At 45.9% G+C, this 21,278-nt stretch overlaps 1 protein-coding gene across 3 annotated transcripts in view; it reads right to left on the reverse strand.

The window, feature by feature from the left end:
• Positions 1-21,278, reverse strand: part of EDEM2 (ER degradation enhancing alpha-mannosidase like protein 2) — a 33,604-nt gene that overhangs the window by 6,328 nt on the left and 5,998 nt on the right. For 2 of the 3 annotated variants that reach the window (XM_023220505.1, XM_023220506.2), the window contains 5 exons: positions 17,202-17,327; positions 14,069-14,280; positions 10,945-11,086; positions 5,241-5,365; positions 2,860-3,004 (listed from right to left, as the gene is read on the reverse strand). In XM_023220505.1, coding sequence (XP_023076273.1) covers positions 2,860-3,004; positions 5,241-5,365; positions 10,945-11,086; positions 14,069-14,280; positions 17,202-17,327 — 750 coding nt within the window. The remainder of the gene's footprint in view (positions 1-2,859; positions 3,005-5,240; positions 5,366-10,944; positions 11,087-14,068; positions 14,281-17,201; positions 17,328-21,278) is intronic. The other variant, XM_023220508.1, reaches the window with a different exon arrangement.

The raw sequence follows: 21,278 nt of genomic DNA on the forward strand, positions 1-21,278 counted from the left end.
CATGGAAGACAATTTTTCCACGAACCGGGGTTGTAGGGAATGGTTTTGGGATAATTCATGCACACCACATTTATTGTGTACTTTATTTATATTATTATTACGTTGTAATATATAATGAAATAATTACACAATCCACCATAATATAGAATCAGTGGGAGCCCTGAGCTTGTTTTCCTGCAACTAGACAGCCCCATCTGGGGGTGATGGGAGATAGTGAGAGATCATCAGGCATCAGCTTCTCATAAGGAGCGCACAACCCAGATCCCTCACATACGCAGTTCACAATAGGGTTCGTGGTCCTATGAGCATCTAATGCTGCCACGGATCTGACCGGAGGCAGAGCTCAGGCAGCAATGTGAGCGATGAGGAGCGGCTGCAAATACAGATGAAGCTTCGCTTGCTCACACGCCGCTCACCTCCTGCTGTGTGGCCTGGTTTCTAACAGGCCACGGACTCATACCGGTCCATAGCCTGGGGGCTGGGGATCCCTGCTCTAGAGGAAGGTGACAGCCCAAAGTTCAGATTTGGACTTACAGGGAGGTAAAAACCTGCAGAGGCCTTTAGGATAGGCTCTGTGCTCCAACACTGCTGATCAGAGACATATATGAGAGTATAGGGATCTGGCAAATCTAGTGAAAGAGTAGTCCTTATCTCCCATTTGCCATTGTTTTGGGGTAGGAGGGATGACTGGATTAAGGCACTCCTGGATTCCTGACAGTGGTGCCTTATATTTTTTCTTTTTTTTGAGACAGGGTCTCACTCCATCACCTCAGGCTGGACTGCAGTGGCGCAATCACGGCTCACTGCAGCTACGACCTCCTGGGCTCAAGCGATCCTCCCACCCAAGCCTCCCAGGTAGCTGAGATGGGACTACAGGCATGCACCACCGCTCTTGGCTAATTTATTCTTATTTCTCATAGAGACAAGGTCTCACTATGTTGCCCACACTGATCTTGAACTCCTGGGCTTAAGTGATCCTCCTGCCTTATCTTTCCAGAGTGCTGGGATTACAGGCATGAGCCACTTCATCTGGCCAGTAGTGTCTTACTTCCCATGAATGCCTTCCTGCCAGCCTGTCCTGCAAATGGAGCAAGGTTGCCTCTGTTAAGTAGCAGGCTCCTTGTCACTTGTCACTCATGGAAAGTAAGCAAAAACTAGATAACTACTTGACAGGGCCATATTAGGAAGATTCCAATTAGAACAACTCTCAAGTTCCCTCTAGGATTGTGCAAGCCTATGTCTTACATTTAGTCCCAAACCCTGATCTTTATCTGTTGGTAACAAACACTAGATATGATACCTTCTCAGAGCTTCTTATTTTTATAATTTATTTATTTATTTATTTTGAGATGGAGTTTTGCTCTTTTTTGCCCAGGCTGGAGTGCGATGGCATGATCTTGGCTCACCGCAACTTCCACCTCCTGGGTTCAAGTGATTCTACTGTCTCAGCCTCCCAAGTAGCTGAGATTACAGGCGCGCGCCACCATGCCCAGCTAATTTTGTATTTTTAGTCGAGATGGGGTTTCATCATGTTGGCCAGACTGATCTCAAACTCCTGACTTCAGGTGATCCACCTGCCTTGGCCTCCCAAAGTGCTGGGATTACAGGCGTGAGCCACTGCGCCCGGCTGAGTTTCTTGTTTTAAAAATATGCCATGAGAACGAATGCATGGGAAACATCAGTAGCAATGGCCTCTAAGGAGTCAAAAGTGACTAATTAGCTCTTTATTCCCTCTCCTGGAACCCTCTACACCTCCCACATAATCACTTGAGTTAGAAGAGGAAGGAAATGAGGTAGAAGAAGGCAGCAGAAGTAGAAGCCACTAGGAAGGCCTGTCCCATGGCTGAAAGGCAATTCAGGTGGGAAAGTGGGAAGTGTCTAAGACAATGGGCTCATAGCCTATTTTGGGGTGGGGGATGACTATGCGTGCTGACTAAGCTTCCTTCCTTTGTCCCCCTTTTTCTTCCTCTCCTCACAATTTTCAGCTTCCCTGAAGTGAATCAGAGGACATCGGGGCTAGAAAGGAACCTAAGAGAGTGTCTCAAATATAGTCCTTTGCTTGATTCTGAGCTGCAAATGGGGAGGTGGAAGAGACTAGGTAATTCCTAAGGTCCGTGCCACGGTTCTAACATTCCATACACGTAAGCATAATTTATCTGACCCATGGACTTAGGAAGTTTGCCTACACTTCTGAACTCCTGATGGCAGGAGCTCAAAAGGAGTCAACCTTGGCCTTTTCCTTCTCACTCATTTCCTGATTTGAAAGAGCATACTGGGCCAGTCGCGGTGGCTCATGTCTGTAATCCCAGCACTTTGGGAGGCCAACGTGGGTGGATCACCTGAGGTTGGGAGTTCAAGACCAGCCTGACCAACATGGTGAAACCCCGTCTTTACTAAAAATACAAAATTAGCTGGGCATGGTGGCTCATGCCTGTAATCCAAGCTACTCAAGGAGACTGAGGCAGGAGAATCGCTGGAACCCAGGAGGCAGAGGTTGCAGTGAGCCAAGATCACGCCATTGCACTCCAGCCTGGGCAACAAGAGCAAAACTCCATCTCAAAAAAATAAAAATAAAAAAGAAAGAGCTTGCAATTTAGTTAGGAGTCCTGGGTTCCAGGCCTAGCTCCTACACTTAAGAACCAGAGGCGAGCCATTTCATCCCACTAGGCCTCAGTTTCCGTATCTGAAAACATGGGGATAATTAACTCCTAGGAAGAAAACCGCCCAGAGCCACTGGAAGGAACAGATGGAAAAAAATGAACTTGTGGGCAGTTGTGGAGCATGGAGCCTTGTAGAGGGGATTTGGGGTTTCAGGAACCAGAGCCTGCGGGCAGATGACAAGCCAGAGAGCCTGCTCACCTGGCCGAAGTGGGTAGCCCTCTCGCTTCTCCACTGTGTATCCCTGAGGAATGTTGTAGAATTCCGGGAGGCCCCCAAACTGCTTCCATACGGTGTAGTAGTTGAGGAAGGTCCTCATGGCATTGTCAATGTCTCCAATGAGGCTCTGTGAGAGAAAGTGGCTATTAGGCAGGTAGACAACAGGCATGAAACCCTACAGACGACCTTAAGAAAGACAAAGTAAAATCTGTGGGGCCAAAAAGGCCTTGAATCAATCCGAGTCTGCCAGTTACTCAGTGCTGAACCAGGTACTGGACTTCTCCGAGCCTCATCTATAAGATGTAACATACACCACCTATCTCATACATTGTTGGAAGGAACAGAGATTGTATGTTAAGTCCCTAAATCTTCAGAGTCATTGTCAGCTACTAACAGTTTTGGAATTCAGCCAGCCAGTTCAAAAGTCTAAGAATAGAGAAAGGTTTGTGCTAAGTCTCACTCCCACCACCACACCCTCAAAAGATAACCATTTTTGTTTTTGTTTTTGAGACAGGGTCTTGCTCTGTCACCCAGGTTGGAGTGCAGTGGCACAATCATGGTTCATTATAGCCTTCACCTCCTGGGCTCAAGAGATCCTCTCACCTCGGCCGGGCATGGTGGCTCACACCCGTAATCCCAGCACTTTGGGAGGCCGAGGCGGGTGGATCATGAGGTCAGGAGATCGAGATCATCCTGGCTAATGCAATGAAACCCCATCTCTACTAAAAATACAAAAAAATTAGCTGGGCATGGTGGCGGGCACCTGTAGTCCCAGCTACTCGGGAGGCTGAGGCAGGAGAATAGTGTGAACCCTGGGAGGCGGCACTTGCAGTGAGCCGAAATTGCGCCACTGCATTCCAGCCTGGGCGACTGAGCAAGACTCTGTCAAAAAAAAAAAAAAAAAAGAGATCCTCTCACCTCAGTCTCCCATGTAGTTGGGACCACAGGTGCACACCACAACTCCTGGCTAATTTTCTTATTTTACATAGAGATGGGGGTCTCATTTTGTTGCCCAGGCTGGTCTCAAACTTCTGGGCTCAAGTGATCCTCCTACCTCAGCCTCCCAAAGTGCTGGGATTACAACCACGACCCATCCTGCCTGGCTTCAGATAACCATTATAGGTTTCTTGTATAATCTTCCAGAGTTTTTACATGCATGAGTATATGTTATTTTCCCCACACTAAAAAATAGCCTTTGGTTCCTTATTAACAGGGATATTAATTATCTCCACATTTTTAGATACAGAAATTTGGTTTTCAAATATTTTTATTTGAATTGGTTCCAACAACTAATGTGGCAATAAATAATTCTGCATATATGTCACATCAAACAGATGTAAAGTGTTATGTGTGAGATACATTTTCAGAATTAGGATCACTGGGTCAAAGGATATATGCATTTATAATTTTACCTGCTATTGCTAAGTAGCCATTACTACTAATGTAATCTCACAGGGAAGCAACTGACCCTGACGTCTCCACTGGATGTCTCATGGACAGAACAAACTTGTCATTTCCTAAACAAAATTCTTGGTTCCCTTACATTCCCACAAAGTTGCCTCCTTACTCTGGCCTTTTTCCCTTCTTGGTAAATGACACAATGTCTACCTGGTTATTCTGGATAGAAACCTGGTGGTCATTTTTTTTTTTTTTTTTGAGACAGGGTCTCACTCTGTCACCCAGGCTGCAGTGACATGATCATGGCTCACTGCAGACTTGATCTTCACAGTTCAAGCAATCCTTCCACTGCAGTCTCCTGAGTAGCTGGGACTACAGGCATGTGCCACCATGCTCGGCTAATTTTTTATTTTTTGTAGAGATGAGGTCTCACTATGTTGCCCAGGTGGGACTACTTTTTCTTAAAACTTTCAAAAACGTAGATTATAAAAACATTTTGGTACATGCACTATTTTAGAACAGCAAAGTGGGGCAGATTAGATAAGCTCTAAGATCCTTCCGGCTGCAACTCTACCAGACCATGTAATGAGAAAATAACGAGATGGCAGAGCGGCATGAGCTTCCTGCCCTTTCTCAGGCCCACTGTCAAGAATGAGATTGGACAGAAACGCCCAGTGGAGAAACAGCTGCTGCCAATGGCCATCCTTGCCCAGACTGGAAACGCACTGTCGACTTTTAAGTACCACAACGTTCCATGGCAAACTGGAAGCTCAGTTCCTGACACTTACTTTGGCAGAACTCTAAATCTATCTAATTCACTCTAAGTCTCTCTTCCATCCTCAACCTGTCCCTCCAAAAAAAAGTACTCAAGCAACCAACAAAGAACCTTATTTGACTTATACATCAGAATGAGCTTGCTTTGCCAGACCCATAGAAAGATGATCACATTCTTTGATCATTCCTACCTGAAGACCAGGCCAGTAGGCCTCCAAGGACTGGAAGACTGGCATGGACACAGTCCCCTTGTACATCTGCACCCAAAGGTACCAGTCATTGAAGCGGGTGTAGTTCCGGATGGCTTTGTTATACTCTGCAATGGGAGAGATGGGATCATGGACATATGAGTGATTAGGGAGACAAAAGGCAGACCTGGACAACGGAAGTGAGGACTTACACTTTGGAAAGAGCACCAGGATACAATGAGACAAGCAGGCTAGAAAAGAGTATGGATTCTGGAGTCAAACTTCCAGCTCAAATTCCAGCTCCAGCTCTACCACATTGCTAACCATGACCTGGGGTGGGTTTTTCCCTTTTAAGTCTCAGCCTTATGATCTATAAAATGAGGAGGCCAGGCACGGTGGCTCAAACCTATAATCCCAGCACTTTAGGAGGCCGAGGCGGGCAGATCACCTGAGGTCAGGAGTTCAATATTAGCCTGACTAACATGGAGAAACCCTATCTCTACTAAAAATACAAAATTAGCAGGGTGTGGTGGTGCATGTCTGTCATCTCAGCTACTTGGGAGGCTGAGGCAGGAGAATTGCTTGAGCCTGGGAGGCGGAGGTTGCCGTGAACCAAGATCACACCATTGCACTCCAGCCTGGGAAACAAGAGTGAAACTCCATCTTTAAAAAAAAAAGCAGGGGGGAGTAACTGATATGGTTTGGCTGTGTCCCCACCTAAATCTCATCTTGAATTGTAGCTCCCATAATTCTCATGTGTTATGGAAGGGACTTTGCGGGAGATAACTGAATCATGGGGGCCGCTTCCTCCATACTTTCCTCGTGGTAGTGAGTAAGTCTCACGAGATCTGACGGTTTTATAAGGGGTTTCCCCTTTCACTTGGCTCTCATTCTCTCTTGCCTGCCACCATGTAAGATGTGCCTTTCGCCTTCCGCCATGATTCTGAGGCCTCCCCAGCCATGTGGAACTATGAGTTGATTAAACCTCTTTTTCTTTATAAATTACCCCGTCTCGAGTGTGTCTTTATCAGTAGCATGAAAATGGACTAAAACAGTAATGTTAAGTATCTGTGAGACTTTTCAGTCATTTACTGACACAACAAACATTCGCTGAGCACCTACCAGGTACCAGGCACCTATGAGTTTGTAAACAAGACAAAATCCAGCCCTCAGAGAACTTACATTCTAGTGGGAACTTGAATTTATCCCTTATATCTCTCCCCTAGATTGTAAATCCATGAGGCCTGGGACTTTGTTTTGTTTACTGCAGAATCTCCCACACTAGTACAATGAGCAATAAATATTTTCTGAATGAACAAAGTATCAAATATACACGCAAATAAATAAGATAATCTCAAACAGGCGTTGTAAGGATTATATGAAACAGTCCATGTTCAGAGCTTGGCACAATGCTTGGCACATCCATGGTATTCAATAAATATTTGTTGAATAAATGAGTAGAGTAGTCCCCCCTTATTTGAGGAGAATACGTTCTAAGACCCTTAGTGGATGTCTGAAACCATGGACAGTACTATATAAACTCTATATACAGTCATGGGCCACATAACAACATGTTGGTCAACACTGAACTGTAGAGATGGTTGTGGTCCTGTAAGATTATAATAGAGGTGAAAAATCACCACAGCCTAAAGATATCACAGCTGTTGTAATTTTATAATGTAATGTATTACTCACTTGTTTGTGGTGATATTGGTGTAAACAAACCTACTGTGCTGCCAGTCATAAAAGTATAACACATACAATTATGTACAGTACATGATATTTGATAATAACTATTTACTCGCTTATGTATCTACCATACTATTATCATTAGAATATTCCTTCCACTTAGATAAAAAAGGTCAGCTGGGTGTGGTGGTTCACGCCTGTAATCCCAACACTTTGGGAGGCCGAGGCAAGTGGATCACCTGAGGTCAGGAGTTTGAGACCAGCCTGGCCAACATGGTGAAACCCCATCTCTACTAAAAATACCAAAAATTAGCCAAGCGTAGTGGTAGGCCCCTGTAATCCCAGCTGCTCAGGAGGCCGAGACAGGAGAATCACAGGAGAATTGAACCCGGGAGGTGGAGGTTGCAGTGAGCCGAGATAGCACCATTGCATTCCAGCATTGGCAACAGAAGCGAAACTCCGTCTCAAAAAAAAAAAAAAAAAAAAGTCAACTGTGAAACAGCTTCAGGCAGGTCCTTAGAGGAATTCCAGAAGGCATTGTTATCATCTGAGATAACAGCTCTGTGAGTGTTACTGCCCCTGAAGACCTTCTAGCAGGATAACATGGGGAAGTGGAAGACAGCGCTATTGATGATCCTGACCCTGTGTTGGCCTAGGCTAATGTGTGCTTGTAGCTTAGTTTTTAACAAAAAAGTATAAAAGGTAAAAACAAAATAAAAAAGTAAAAATAGAAAAAAGCTTGGAGAATAAGGATATAAAGAAAATATTTTTGTATAGCTGTACAATGTGTTTTAAGCTAAATGTTATTACAAATGAGTCAAAAAGTTTTTAAAAATTTTAAAGTTTACAAAGTAAAAAAGTTACAGTAATCTAATGTTAATTTATTATTGGAGGACAGACATGGTAGCTCACGCTTGTAATCCCAGCACATTGGGAGGCCGAGGCAGGTGATCACCTGAGGTCAGCAGTTCGTGACCAGCCTGGCCAACATGGTGAAACCCCATCCGTCTCTACTAAAAATACAAAAACTAGGCCAGGCACGGTGGCTCATGCCTGTAATCCTAGCACTTTGGGAGGCTGAGGTGGGTGGACTGCCTGAGCTCAGGATTTCAAGACCAGCCTGGGCAACACAGTGAAACCCCGTCTCTACTAAAATACAAAAAATTAGCTGGGCGTGGCAGCGTGTACTTGTAATCCTAGCTACTCGAGAGGCTTAGGCAGAATTGCTAGAACCCAGGAGGCGAAGGTTGCAGCGAGCTGAGAGCGCGGGACTGCACTCCAGCCTGGGCAACACAGTGAGACTCTGTCTCTAAAAGAAAAAAAAAAAAATTAGGCAGGCGTGGTGGTGGGCGCTTGTAATCCCAGCTACTCAGCAGGCTGAGGCTGAACTGGGGAAGCAGAGGTTGCAGTAAACCAAGATCATGCCACTGCACTCCAGCCTAGGCAACAGAGCGAGACTCCATCTCAAAAAAAAAAAACAAAAAAAAAAGAATTTATTATTAGAGAAAGAAAAAAAAATTTAAATAAATTTAGTGTAGCCTAAGTGTACAGTATTTATAAAGTTTACAACAGTGTAATGTCCTAGACCTTGACGTTCACTCACCACTCACCGACTCAACCACAGCAACTTCCTGTCCTATAAACTTCATTCATGGTTAAGTGCCCTATACAGATGAACCATTTTTGATCTTTTATACTGTATTTGTACTGCACTTTTTCTATGTTTAGATACATAAATACTTATCATTCTATTACAATTGTCTGTAGTATTTAGGAGAGTAACATGCTATACAGGTTTGTAAACTAGGAGCAATAGGCTACACCATATAGACTAGCTGTGTAGTTGGCTATACCATCTAGGTTTGCTTAAGTACACCCTATGATGTTTGCAAAATGATGAAATCACCTAACGATGCAATTCTCAGAATATATCCCTGTCATTAAGCAACACGTGACTACTGTTTTCCTATACATACACATCTATGAGAAAACTTACTTCATTAAATTTTTAAAAATTTTTATTTTTGGCCGGGTGCGGTGGCTCAAGCCTGTAATCCCAGCACTTTGGGAGGCCGAGATGGGCGGATCACGAGGTCAGGAGATCGAGACCACCCTGGCTAACACGGTGAAAAATTTTCATTTTTTGAGACAGGGTCTTAGTCTGTCACCCAGGCTGAAGTGCAGTGGTATGATCATGGCTCACTGCACCCTCAACCTCCCAGGGTCAAGCAATCCTTCACTTCAGTCTCCCAAGTAGCGGGACTACAGGCACGCACCACCATGTCCAGCTAATTTTTTAAAATTTTTTGTAGAGACAAGGTCTCACCATGTTGCCCAGGCTGATCTCGATCTTCTGGGGTCAAGCAATTCTCTTGCCTCAGCCTCCCAAAGCGCTGGGATTAAAGACATGAGCCACTGTGCCCAGCCGAAAAAGTTTAATTTATAAATTAGGCATGGGAAGGGATTAACAATAACTAATAATAAAACAGAACAATGAGGCCAGGCGCAGTGGCTCAAGCCTGTAATCCCAGCACTTTGGGAGGCTGAGATAGGTGGATCACAAGGTCAGGAGATCGAGACCATCCTGGCTAACACGGTGAAACCCCGTCTCTACTAAAAAAACCACAAAAAACTAGCTGGGTGAGGTGGTAGGCGCCTGTAGTCCCAGCTACTCGGGAGGCTGAGGCAGGAAAATGGCGTGAACCCGAAAGGCGGAGCTTGCAGTGAGCTGAGATCTGGCCACTGCACTCCAGTTTGGGTGACAGAGCGACAGCCCGCTATAAAAAAACACCACCTCAAAAAAAAAAAAAAAAAACAGAACAATGATAACAATATATTGTATAGACGGTATGTGAATTTGTCTCTTTGGTAAGAGAAAAAAAAGAAATTATGTAAATTTGGTTTCTCAAAATATCTTTTTTTTTTTTTTAAAGAGAGGGGGTCTTGTTATATTGCCCAGGCTGGTCTCAAACTCCTGGCCTCAAGCAATCCTCACTTCCAAAGCACTGGGATTACAGGCGTGAGCCACTGCACTCAGCCTCAAAATACCTTATCTGATTGTACTCACCTATTTTCAGACTGTAGTTGACCGTGGATAAATGAAACCATGGAAATCAAAGCTGTAGATAACAGGGGACTACTGTAGCTATAATAGTAATAGTAATTAGGTGCTCAACAATTCCTCAATATTGCTAGTGTCTAAGGGCCTGGAGGATAAGACGTATTTATTCAACAGAGATTAATCTATTACCTACCACACGTAAAGCACTGTGAAAAACATAAGATGAATAAGGCACGGATTCTGCATTCAATTAGTGGAGCTGTAACTGTTGATAACAGCTAACTGCAAGAAAGATGCTAAAGGTCCTAAATTCTGAAGAAGGATCAAGCTACTTCCTGGGCAAGGTGACATTTAAGTTAGGCTTTGAAGGGTGAAAAGAATTTGGACACAGGAAGACAGGAAAAAAGACATTCTAGGCAAAGAAGACGCCATGTGCAATGGCTAGGAGATAAGAAATACAGGGCTACATACACAGAATGCAGCATGCTTCAGTTGGCTTTTGCAAGAAGGCATGAAGTGGTGTAGTGGGCATGAAGTGGGCAGTGTAAGTCCCTAGTGACTCTGAATTCAGAACTGATTCTGCAGGCACTCAGGCCGGGCATGGTGGCTCACACCTGTAATCCCAGCAGTTTGGGAGGCCAAGGCAGGCAGATTACCTGAGGTCTGGAGTTTAAGACCAGCCTAGCCAACATGGTGAAACCCCATTTCTATAACAATTCAAAAATTAGCTGGGTGTGATGGTGTGCGCCTGTAGTCCCAGCTACTCAGGAGGCTGAGGCACAAGAATCACTTGAACCTGGGAGGCAGAGGTTGCAGTGAGCCTAGATTGTGCCACTGCACTCCAGCCTGGGAGACACAGCAAGACTCTGTCTCAAAAAAAAAAAAAAAAGTTTTTAAACAAATCACACATCAACAAGAAAAATCAGGGGAAAAGCTCCCTTACTCTGCCCTTTTTACCTAGGAACATGGCCATGAGCTTCTTATCCTGAAGCAGGATGGCTCCTTTCACCAAGTACTCAAAGTAGGAGTCCACGCCAGCCCCGATGCCTGCGTCCTGGGCCACCCACTTGCCAGTGAGCACATCAATGTGGTTGCCGACCTGAGAGAGAGAAAGACACACGGTCCCAAGGGGAAGGCTGATGGCCAAAGAAGGATCTACTCACCCCCAACCCTGACTACCCAGGAAGATGCAAAGTAGGCGCCCCAGTGCTTCTTGGGAGACACACAGACCGTGAGAGGGAAGGGCAAGGCTGGATCATGGCCAGCCTTCCTGTACATCCGCATAGTAGAGATGCATCTCATGCACATTTATGAAGACTTAATTACACACATTGAGCAAAAAATGAAAAAGAAAAATGATTTGGAGTGTTTATGTCCTGCCTAGAGTGACTGTGAGATGGGAGATGAGAATTTGCTGTTCCCACAATCTGTCCGATTTCTCAGCACTCAGCATGGGATTCCAGCATCTGAAGACACAGGCATGCTTTACATATTTCCATAAATTAACTCAAGAAGAACATTCACCAGGAAGCTGACAGAGTGGTTCTAAGGAGAGAAACCGAATAGCTGCAGACAGGGGCAAAAAGAGACTTCACCAATGTCACTGAGTACCTTTTTTTAAAATCCTTTGACTTTTTTTTTTTTTTTTTTAATTGTTCAGTCTCTGTAGAGACTGTTAAAAACTGCCAATGCTGGCCAGGCGCGGTGGCTCACGCCTATAATCCCAGCATTTTGGGAGGCTGAGGTGGGCGAATTACTTGAGGTCAGAAGTCCGAGACCAACTTGGCCAACATGGTAAAACCCTGTCTCTACTAAAAACACAAAAATTAGCCAGGCATGGTGGTGTGCGCCTGCAATCCCAGCTACTCATCAGGCAGAGGCACGAGAATGACTTGAATCCAGGAGGGGGAGGTTGCAGTGAGCTGAGATCGTGCCACTGCACTCCAGTCTGGGTGACAGGGGGAGACTGTGTCTCAAAAAAATAAACAAAGATATGCATTTTTCTGTTTCATTTTATTTATTTTATTTTTTGTATTTTTAGTAGAGACGGGGTTTCTCCATGTTGGTCAGGCTGGTCTCAAACTCCCGACCTCAGGTGATCCGCCTGCCTCGGCCTCCCAAGGTGTTGGGATTACAGGCGTGAGCCACCGCGCCCGGTCACAGATATGTATTTTTCATACAGCTTAGACCCTCATGGAAGCTGGTAACTTCATTTGGTACTCAAAGAAATAGCTAACTGTTCTATGTTAGTTTGGGTTCCCCCAGGGGCACAACCTCATTCTGATCAAAAGTAGTTGATTTGGAAGGCGAGTCCCTGTAAACACCAGAAGAGGAGGAGTAAAGTGAGGCAGGGCAAGGGATGCAGCATTTAAGGGGTATGCCATCAGGCAGGTTTCCACCATGGGAACTGGAGTTCAATCCTGCTGGGGAGCTCAGGAATTCAGCGTAGAGCTCGAGCTTCAGAGTGATCCCACCAAAGAGGCAGGGAACTGGAATGTTTATCCACCAACTCCCATCGGTATCAGTTACTGGCTTGAGAGCTACTCATGGGTAGCATTAAATCCTGGTACCCTCAGCCAAAGGCAAGCAAAGTGGCTCCAGGCACCAGAGGAGACCCCTAGGCAAAGAGGCGCAGGTGATGGCAGTTGGAAGACTGGCCAGTGTGCATGGAAATGGTAAGAGTTGAGAGGATATGGGCACAGCACCAACAGAGTCTACTACGGTCCCATTGCTGGAGCAAAACCTGCCTGAGATGGACTAAGGGATTCACTACAAGTCTCCAGGGGGGCACTTTTTTTTTTTTTTGAGACGGAGTTTTGCTCTTGTCGCCCAGGCTGGAATGCAATGGCGTGATCTCGGCTCATCACAACCTCTGCCTTCCAGGTTCAAGCAATTCTCCTGCCTCCGCTTCCCAAGTAGCTGGGATTACAGGCATGCACCACCACACCCGGCTAATTTTGTAATTTTTTAGTAGAGATTGGGTTTCTCCATGTTAGTCAGGCTGCTCTCGAACTCCTGACCTCAAGTGATCCGCCTGCCTTGGCCTCCCAAAGTGCTGGGATTACAGGCATGAGCCACTGCGCCCAGCCTTAAGGGGGCACCTTCTTAAGGGATTTTCAAGGAGTCCTCACATAAGCTTTACTTTTCAAGCTGAATTAGCACCAGACTCTGCATAAAATGTGCCTAGACCTGAACACAGTCTTCCTATGTCAGAATGACTCAGCAAAGTTGGTATTAATATATTAACGTTACGGCTGAAGTAACTGAGGACAAGAGAGGTTGAGTGACTTGCTCAGAGTCACACAGTTTCGATGTAGCAAGGCCAGGGTTTGAATCCAGTTCTGACTAAATCCAGTGGTATGTCCTGGATGGCTTTGGCTCAATTACTGTTAATCTTACTGGATTATTCCATTTAGAAGCTGAAACTGACCTTAGAGATCATCTGGTCCAAAGTGTGTTCAATTTCCATGGGTTAATAGTACTGGAAGATAAAGGGAAGCTCTGGTGTTAAGTAAGTTCGGGAAATGTTAAGTTAAGCAAAGTTGAACAGATCTCTTTACTAGAGGACTTTTATTCTGCTCATGTGCATTCTGACTCTCCAAAAAAGGGGGGGATATTATGTGTAATATTCCCCTAACTTAAATGGCCAGGACTCATTTTGTTACACAACAGTCATTCAGTATCTCCCAGAACTGGTGTCCTAAGAAACAGCAAATACAGACAGACACTATAAATGAAGGCCGGACGAGCTGATGAGCTGAAGTCACCACGTGAGTCAGGTGCATGAAATATACAACCCTCTTCCTAGAAATCAGAGAATCTCAAGCGGTCAAAGCTTAATGCAGCCCCTGCTGCCTGCCAGAAAAATGTGCTTTCCCACTCTCCTCCCCACTCCAAGCCAAACTTGAATTGGAGGGTTGGTCTATTTTTGGTGTCCTGAGCCCAAATCCTGGACCACTCCTAAGGTCACCCTAAGTTTTCCTTGGCTTGATTGCAACTTATTGCTCAGAGCCCTGGGCCTCATAAGCTGGGGCCAAGGTGGCAACTTTGACTCAAACAGGAAGGGCAGCAACAAACCTACCAGCCCGATATCTGACCGGCTCTCCCAGAGGCGCATCAAAGCCACTCTGGCCACATCTTCAAACACCGGGTCACCAGTGAGGCTGCTCAGGGTGGCAAATTCAACAATGAAGGTCCCAATCCCTGCCGTACAGGTGACAGGGGTCTCTCCTGGGTTCACGCCATGAAGTAAGTTCACCGTTCCATATGGCATGCCAGTGGGGGTCTGAAAGGCTGAACAATTGAAAAATTACGACCCCGGACAGGAGCAGGGGGATAGGGATAGTTCTGATACACGCCCAAAGCCTGGGACCTTAGCCAGCACTTTCCTCTTTCTCCTGGCTGTCCTGCTACAGTCTGAGCCAGAGAAGGATAAATGTCGTAACTGGAGGGCCCTGAGCAGCCACCCAGCCCGGAGCGTGTCAAACACTGCTCTGCACAACCCCTGGGTTCCTGCTCGTGATGAGGGTGCAGGGAGCGGGCTGTGCTCCACACACACTTGCTGTAGCTAGAGCGCTTTAGCTATTTTTATTTATTTTACACTATGCCCTCAAAGCCCAGGCAGGTAACTTATTGTGATGTAGGCAGGGGTTAAGCCACAGAAAGTGGTGGGGCTTGTGGCACAATGCAAAGAGTAAGCCCCATTCAAAGCCATTCATAGACTTTTGGCTCACGCCTATAATCCCAGCACTTTGGGAGGCCAAGGCAAGCAGATCACTTGAGGCCAGGAGTTCCAGACCAGCCTGGCCAACATGGTGAAACCCTGTCTCTACTAAAAATACAAAAATTAGACAAGTGTGGTGGCGCACGTCTGTAATTCCGGCTATTTGGGATGCTGAGGCACAAGAATTGTTCGAACCCAGGAGGCGGGGGCTGCAGTGAGCTGAGATTGCACCACTGCACTCCAGCCTGGGTGACAAGACAAGACCCTGTCTCAAAATAATAATAATAATAATAATAATAAACAAAACCATTCATAGACTTTAAATAAAGATCTCTGCTTTAAATAAAGAGTATAGGGGCTAAATTATTTTTAAAAGGAAGCAAAATAGGATATAAACCACTAAACCACTGATATAGCATGACCCTGGATTTACAGGTAGGGAAAACCATGCCTGTGAAGAAGTGATTCAGCCAAAGGCCACACAGAGAGTGTCAAACAGAGCTGGGATGGGAACGCCTGCCCCGTGCCCACCCCTAGCTCCAGTCCAGTTCTCTGCCCGCCCCACCCAAGTGTCTTCTGATTCAAGACGAGAACTAGACAACCAGCCAGAGGCAGAGATTTCCTCTCCGGGCCTAAAGGTCAAACAACTCCAGAGCAGCCTGTGCGTCACCAATCTGTGAACAAAGGTGTCGACACTTCCAAGAACCACAGGGTCTAGCAACTCTGTCTGCCACAGACAAGAAACTTGCTATCTGGCAGACACCAGTGGGACAGCAAGTCACAACCAGGAAGGGCTCTAAGGAATATTTCAGAAAAGTCAGGCCGTATTAAAAAGAAGGGGAGTGACAAAATCCTGTTTCGTGACCTTTTTTTATAAAATGACCAATGGCCAAAAATAATTAAATAATAAAGGAGGAGCAGCTAGACAGAGTTTCCAGAGTTTCCTCCAGGAATGCATCACACAGGACACAATGTCTGCAAGGAAGACGCTTAAGCCATTAGCCATGAGCCATGAGCCATGAGTGAGACCGGAACCCAGCTCACCCACTATCCTCAGCTCTCCCCCAAAGGAGAGGTAAGTGCTATGTGAGAGGGATAAAGAGGCTGGGTGTGGTGGCTCATACCTGTAATCCCAATACTTTGGGAGGCCGAGGCAGGTGGATCACTTGATCCCAGGAGTTCAAGACCAGCCTGGGCAACATGGTGAAACCCCATCTCTACAAAAAACATTTAGCCATGCGTGGCGGCGTGTGCCTGTAATCCCAGCTACTCAGGAGGCTGAGGTGGGAGAATCAACTGAGCCCAGGAGTTCGAGAGGCTGCAGTGAGCCATGATCACGCCACTGCATTCCAGCCTGGGTGACAGCGAGACCCTGTCTCAAAAAAAAAAAAGAAAGAAAGAAAGAAAAGGGATAAATAAGTGAGATGGCCAAGAGGCTGGTGGAAAGCACAGTGTGACGTGTCTGGGTGTGAACAGTCCTCAGAGCTTCCACCACACCCTGAAGGGAACACAGTGTACAGCTGATGCTACTGAGCCTGGTGTTACTGCCTCACTAGACAAAAATACAGAGGGTTGGCCTGCAGCCCTGGACACAGCTTAGCCACAAAACAAATCCCTCTCGTTTTAAAAGTGTTGGAGGTTCTCTAAGCAGTTTCTCCTTCCTGACCTCATTTTAGCCTCCCCAAAACCCGATGTGGTAGGGAGGTGGAAATTATGATTCTCATTCGATAGATGGAGAAATTAAACTGTGGAGAGCAGCCAGACACAGTGGCTCATGCCTGTAATCCCAGCACTTTGCGAGGCCAAGGTAGGCAGATCACTTGAGGTCAGGAGTTTGAGACCAGCCTGACCAACATGGTGAAACTTCATCTCTACTAAAAATACAAAAATTAGCTGGTCGTGGTGGTGGGCGCCTGTAATCCCAGCTACTTGAGAGGCTGAGATTGCTTGAACCCGGGAGGCAGTGGTTACAGTGACCTGAGATTGCGCCACTGCACTCCAGCCTGGGCGACAGAGCAAGACTCCATCACGAACAAACAAACAACAAACTGTGAAGAGAAAGAGTGGCTTGGTCAAGATGTTGACTGGCAGAGCCGAGTCTAGAATCCAGGGCTGTTAATGCTCATACCAACACCCTTCCCTGGACCCCTGTTACTCCAGCAGTGTGTGAAATAACTGTAGTACCTGGGAGAGGACAAATGGGTTCATTCAAAATAAGGGCAATGGCCTTCCACCCACCAGGCTGGTCACCTTCGACCATCCCCTGCAAACAATAATGAGGTCGACTCATCCATCTGGGTCAGGGCCCCAGTAGGCCCTTAAAATGCCCAGGACACTCCTGATTTCCATGGTGGGTGCCTGGGGGGTAGAAATACCAAATACACCTGGTGAGAAATACCAGAAATTAATTCAGCACTGCCACTCCCATCTTCAGCAAGGGAAGCAGGACCTAATGGACTTCATCTCTGCCCCATCTCTGTGTGGGTCTTACCTGGGAGGAGTTTTCGGGCCGCCTCCTCAGCCATTCTCAGGAGAGGCCCAGAACAGGGCCATCCAGCCTCTACTTCCACCCCAGCCTTCTTGGAGAGCAGATGAGCAGACAGGAGTCCTCCTACCACTACAGATGGCACAGAAAGCAAATGGCATAGTCCAAAGGGAAAGACCAAGGGACCAAGGATCTTTCCCCTGTGCGAGTTAAACCTAAACACTCTATTGGGGGTGCGTGTTCTCAGGACCTCCTGAGGCTATTTCATGGGTAAAAACAAACAAGCCGGGAGCGGTGGCTCAAGCCTGTAATCCCAGCACTTTGGGAGGCCGAGACGGGCGGATCACGAGGTCAGGAGATCGAGGCCATCCTGGCTAACACGGTGAAACCCCGTCTCTACTAAAAACACAAAAAACTAGCCGGGCGAAGTGGCAGGCGCCTGTAGTCCCAGCTACTCCGGAGGCTGAGGCAGGAGAATGGCGTAAACCCGGGAGGCGGAGCTTGCAGTGAGCTGAGATCTGGCCACTGCACTCCAGTCCGGGCGACAGAGCAAGACTCCGTCTCAAAACAAACAAACAAACAAACAAACAAACAAACAAACAAACAAAACCTCCCTCTATTAGGGTGGCTCACTGGGAAGAAGCTAGAGCCACCTAGTGAAAAAAGAGTCCCTTAATCCCACATATTTATACAGTGTTAAGTTTATGGGTTTTTTTCTCTTGATGCATCACAGGAACAGTGTCTATTTTTTTGTAAGTCCCTATTGTGTACCAAGCACTAACTATTACTGCCCCCTGTTCATATGAAGTTACTGAGGTTCCATGAGATAAAGTGACTTGCCCCAGGTCACCCATTTAGTAGGTGGTAGGGCTGAGTATCTTTGATTCCAAAGCCCATGCTCATTCCATTTGTCACTCTGTCTGTCTTCCAGTCATCTGTCATATCAGGAGGGAGGGGGTAGTAGTGGTTATTACCTTTATTTTACTAATTTATCTATTTCAACTTATTATGCAATATTTAGAATTTTTTTTTTTTTTTTTTTGAGACAGAGTCTCATTCTGTCCCCCAGGCGGGAGTGCAGTGGCACAATTTCGGCTCACTGGAAGCTCCGCCTCCCAGGTTCACACCACTCTCCTGCCTTAGCCCTACAGGCGCCCGCCACCGTCCGGCTAATTTTTTTGTATTTTTTCTTGTAGAGACAGTGTTTCACTGCACTAGCCAGGATGGTCTCGATCTCCTGACCTCATGATCTGCCTGCCTCGGCCTCCCAAAGTGCTGGGATTACAGGCCTCAGCCACCGTGCCCAGCCTATTTAGAACTTTTAAAAAGACACAAAGGTTCTGTACTTGGAAATAGATATCCTGAGTGGCCCTCTCACTGAAAATAACTGGTGACCCTAAGCTTCAAAATTCCCCTCCTCCCTGCAGAGGGGGAATAGGAGACCAAGGCCAAGCCTGCCCCAGGTGGAAGTCCAATAAAAGGTCCCTATGTAAGCCAGGCACAGTGGCTCACATCTGCAACCCCAGCACTTTGGGAGGCGGAGGTGGGCAGACCACGAGGTCAGGAGATGGACACCATCCTGGCCAACATGGTGAAACCCTGTCTCTACTAAAAATACAAAATACTAGCCGGCGTGGTGGCGCACGCCTGTAGCTGGGGGAGGCTAAGGCAGGAGAATCGCTTGAACCCAGGAGGCGGAGGTTGCAATGAGCCAAGATCGCACCACCGCACTCCAGCCTGGGCAACAGAGTGAGACTCCATCTCAAAAAAAAAGAGTCCGGGTGCGGTGGCTCACGCCTGTAATCTCAGCACTTTGGAAGTCCGAGGCAGGCGAACTGTGTAAGCTCAGGAGTTTACGACCAGCCTGATAAACACAGTGAAACCCCGTCTCTACTAAAAATACAAAAAATTAGCTGGGCGTGGCGGTGTGTGCCTGTAGTCCCAGCTACTCGGGAGGCTGAGGCAGGAGAATTTCTTGAACCCGGGAGGCGGAAGTTGCAGTGAGCTGAGACCACGCCACTGCACTCCAGCGTGGGCGACAGAACAAGACTCCGTCTCAAAAAAAAAAAAAAAAAAAAAAAGAAAGAAAGAAAGAAAAGAAATCTACATGTATGTACATTATGGTAAAACTGCAGAACACCAAAGGGAAAAAAGATCTCCAATGCAGCCAGAATCCATGTAATAATTATTAATCCTGGGTGATGGGCACATCTGGTTCATTATACTATTTTCTCTACTTTTATGTTTGAAGTTTTCTATAATAAAAAGTTTTTAAAAGGAAGAGACAGCCAAAGTGAAAACCAAAACAAGATTCTCTACAAAGAAATAATAAATTGACAGATTACTTCTTAACAATAATGAAACCAGAAGATATTGGAAAATTTTTCAATACAATAAGAGAAAGTAATCATCAACCTACAACCATACACCCAGCAAAAATATCACCCAAAGGCCAACCAAAAACAGTGGAATAAAGACGTTTTCATATAAACAAAAGCTGGGAATGTTCGCGAAGCACACACCTGCATTAAAGGAAATACTTTGGAGAAAAGGTCTGACACATGAAAAGAAGAGATAGTCAAAAAAGTGGTAAAAAGGCCAGGCACAGTGGCTCACGCCTGTAATTCCAGCACTTTGGGAAGCCAAGGCAGGTGGATCACTCAAGGTCAGGAGTTTGAGACCAGCCTGGCCAATGTGGTGAAGCACCATCTGTACTAAAAATACAAAAATTAGCCTGGCGTGGTAGTGCACACCTGTAATCCCAGTTACTCGGGAGGCTGAGGCAGGAGAATCGTTTAAACCCAGGAGGTGGAGGTTGCAGTGAGCCAAGATCGTGCCATTGCACTCCAGCCTGGGTGACAGAGTGAGACTCTATTTGAAACCAAAAACAACAACAAAAAAGTGGTAAATATATGCGTAAATGCAAAACTTCAACAGTATAGAACAAAAATTATAATGTATGGAGGGTTTAAAACGAATAACTAAAATATATAACTATAGCATATAGGTCAGGATGTTCTCTACGCCAGGTTTTGCATTATTCAGGAGTAGAACAAAGATTTTCCACTAAATTTAGACTTTGATAAGTTATGTTTATTAAATTTACTTGGAAAACTATGTAAAAAGCTAGATATTGTGCATAATTTCCCTATTGGTAAGAGGAAAATGGAATGGGGGGAAAAACAATCTAAAGAAGGCATGAAAAAGGGCAGAATAAAGGAACATAAAGAAGATGGCACAGGGCCGGGTGCAGTGGCTCACACCTATAATCCCAGCACTTTGGGAGGCTGAGGTGGGTGGATCACCCGAGGTCAGGAGTTCGAGACTAGCCTGGCCAACATGGTGAAACCCCCATCTGTACTAAAAATACAAAAATTAGCAGGGCGTGGTGGCGAGCACCTGCAATCCCAGCTACATGGGAGGCTGAGACAGGATAATCGCTTGAACCCGGGTGGCAGAGGTTGCAGTAAGCCGAGATCGCACCACTGCGCTCCTGCCTGGGCAACAGAGCGAGACTCCATCTCAAAAAAAAACAGAAGATGGCACAGAGAGCACAATACTGTAGAAATGAGTGCAAATATATCAGTAATTACAGCAAATGTAAATGGATTAAATGTTTCAGTTAAAGATGGTCAGAATGGATAAAATATAATACACTACTTGCAAAAGCTGTATCTAATCATAAAACTACAGAAAGATGGAAAGGATAGAAAAAGATACATGGGAAAATGTCAACCAAAAGAAAGCTGGTATCAATTATATTCGTATCAGAAATGAAGGTATAAGAACGACCTTCATTCACGGATGACAAACTGGGCTCAGAAGCTGGGAGACACAGCCAACAAGCACAGCCTCAAACTCACGCTGGATTCCTAAACCAGGATTTTAGACCATGTTGTCCCTCTGCTCTCTTCTCTGTTTTAAAATTTTTATGGATCATATGTCTGGAATATAAGTTTCATTGCAGAAAACATACAAAATAATGGGGAAAAATAGAACTCTGCCATCCAGAGGTGACAGCTGTTAAGTGCTCTAGAGGTCAATGCAAATAAGGGCTGTGGTAGCTTCTCAAGAATCATTGGA

This window comes from Piliocolobus tephrosceles, chromosome 20 (genome assembly GCF_002776525.5).
Source record: "Piliocolobus tephrosceles isolate RC106 chromosome 20, ASM277652v3, whole genome shotgun sequence".
Classification (NCBI taxonomy): Eukaryota; Metazoa; Chordata; class Mammalia; order Primates; family Cercopithecidae; genus Piliocolobus; species Piliocolobus tephrosceles.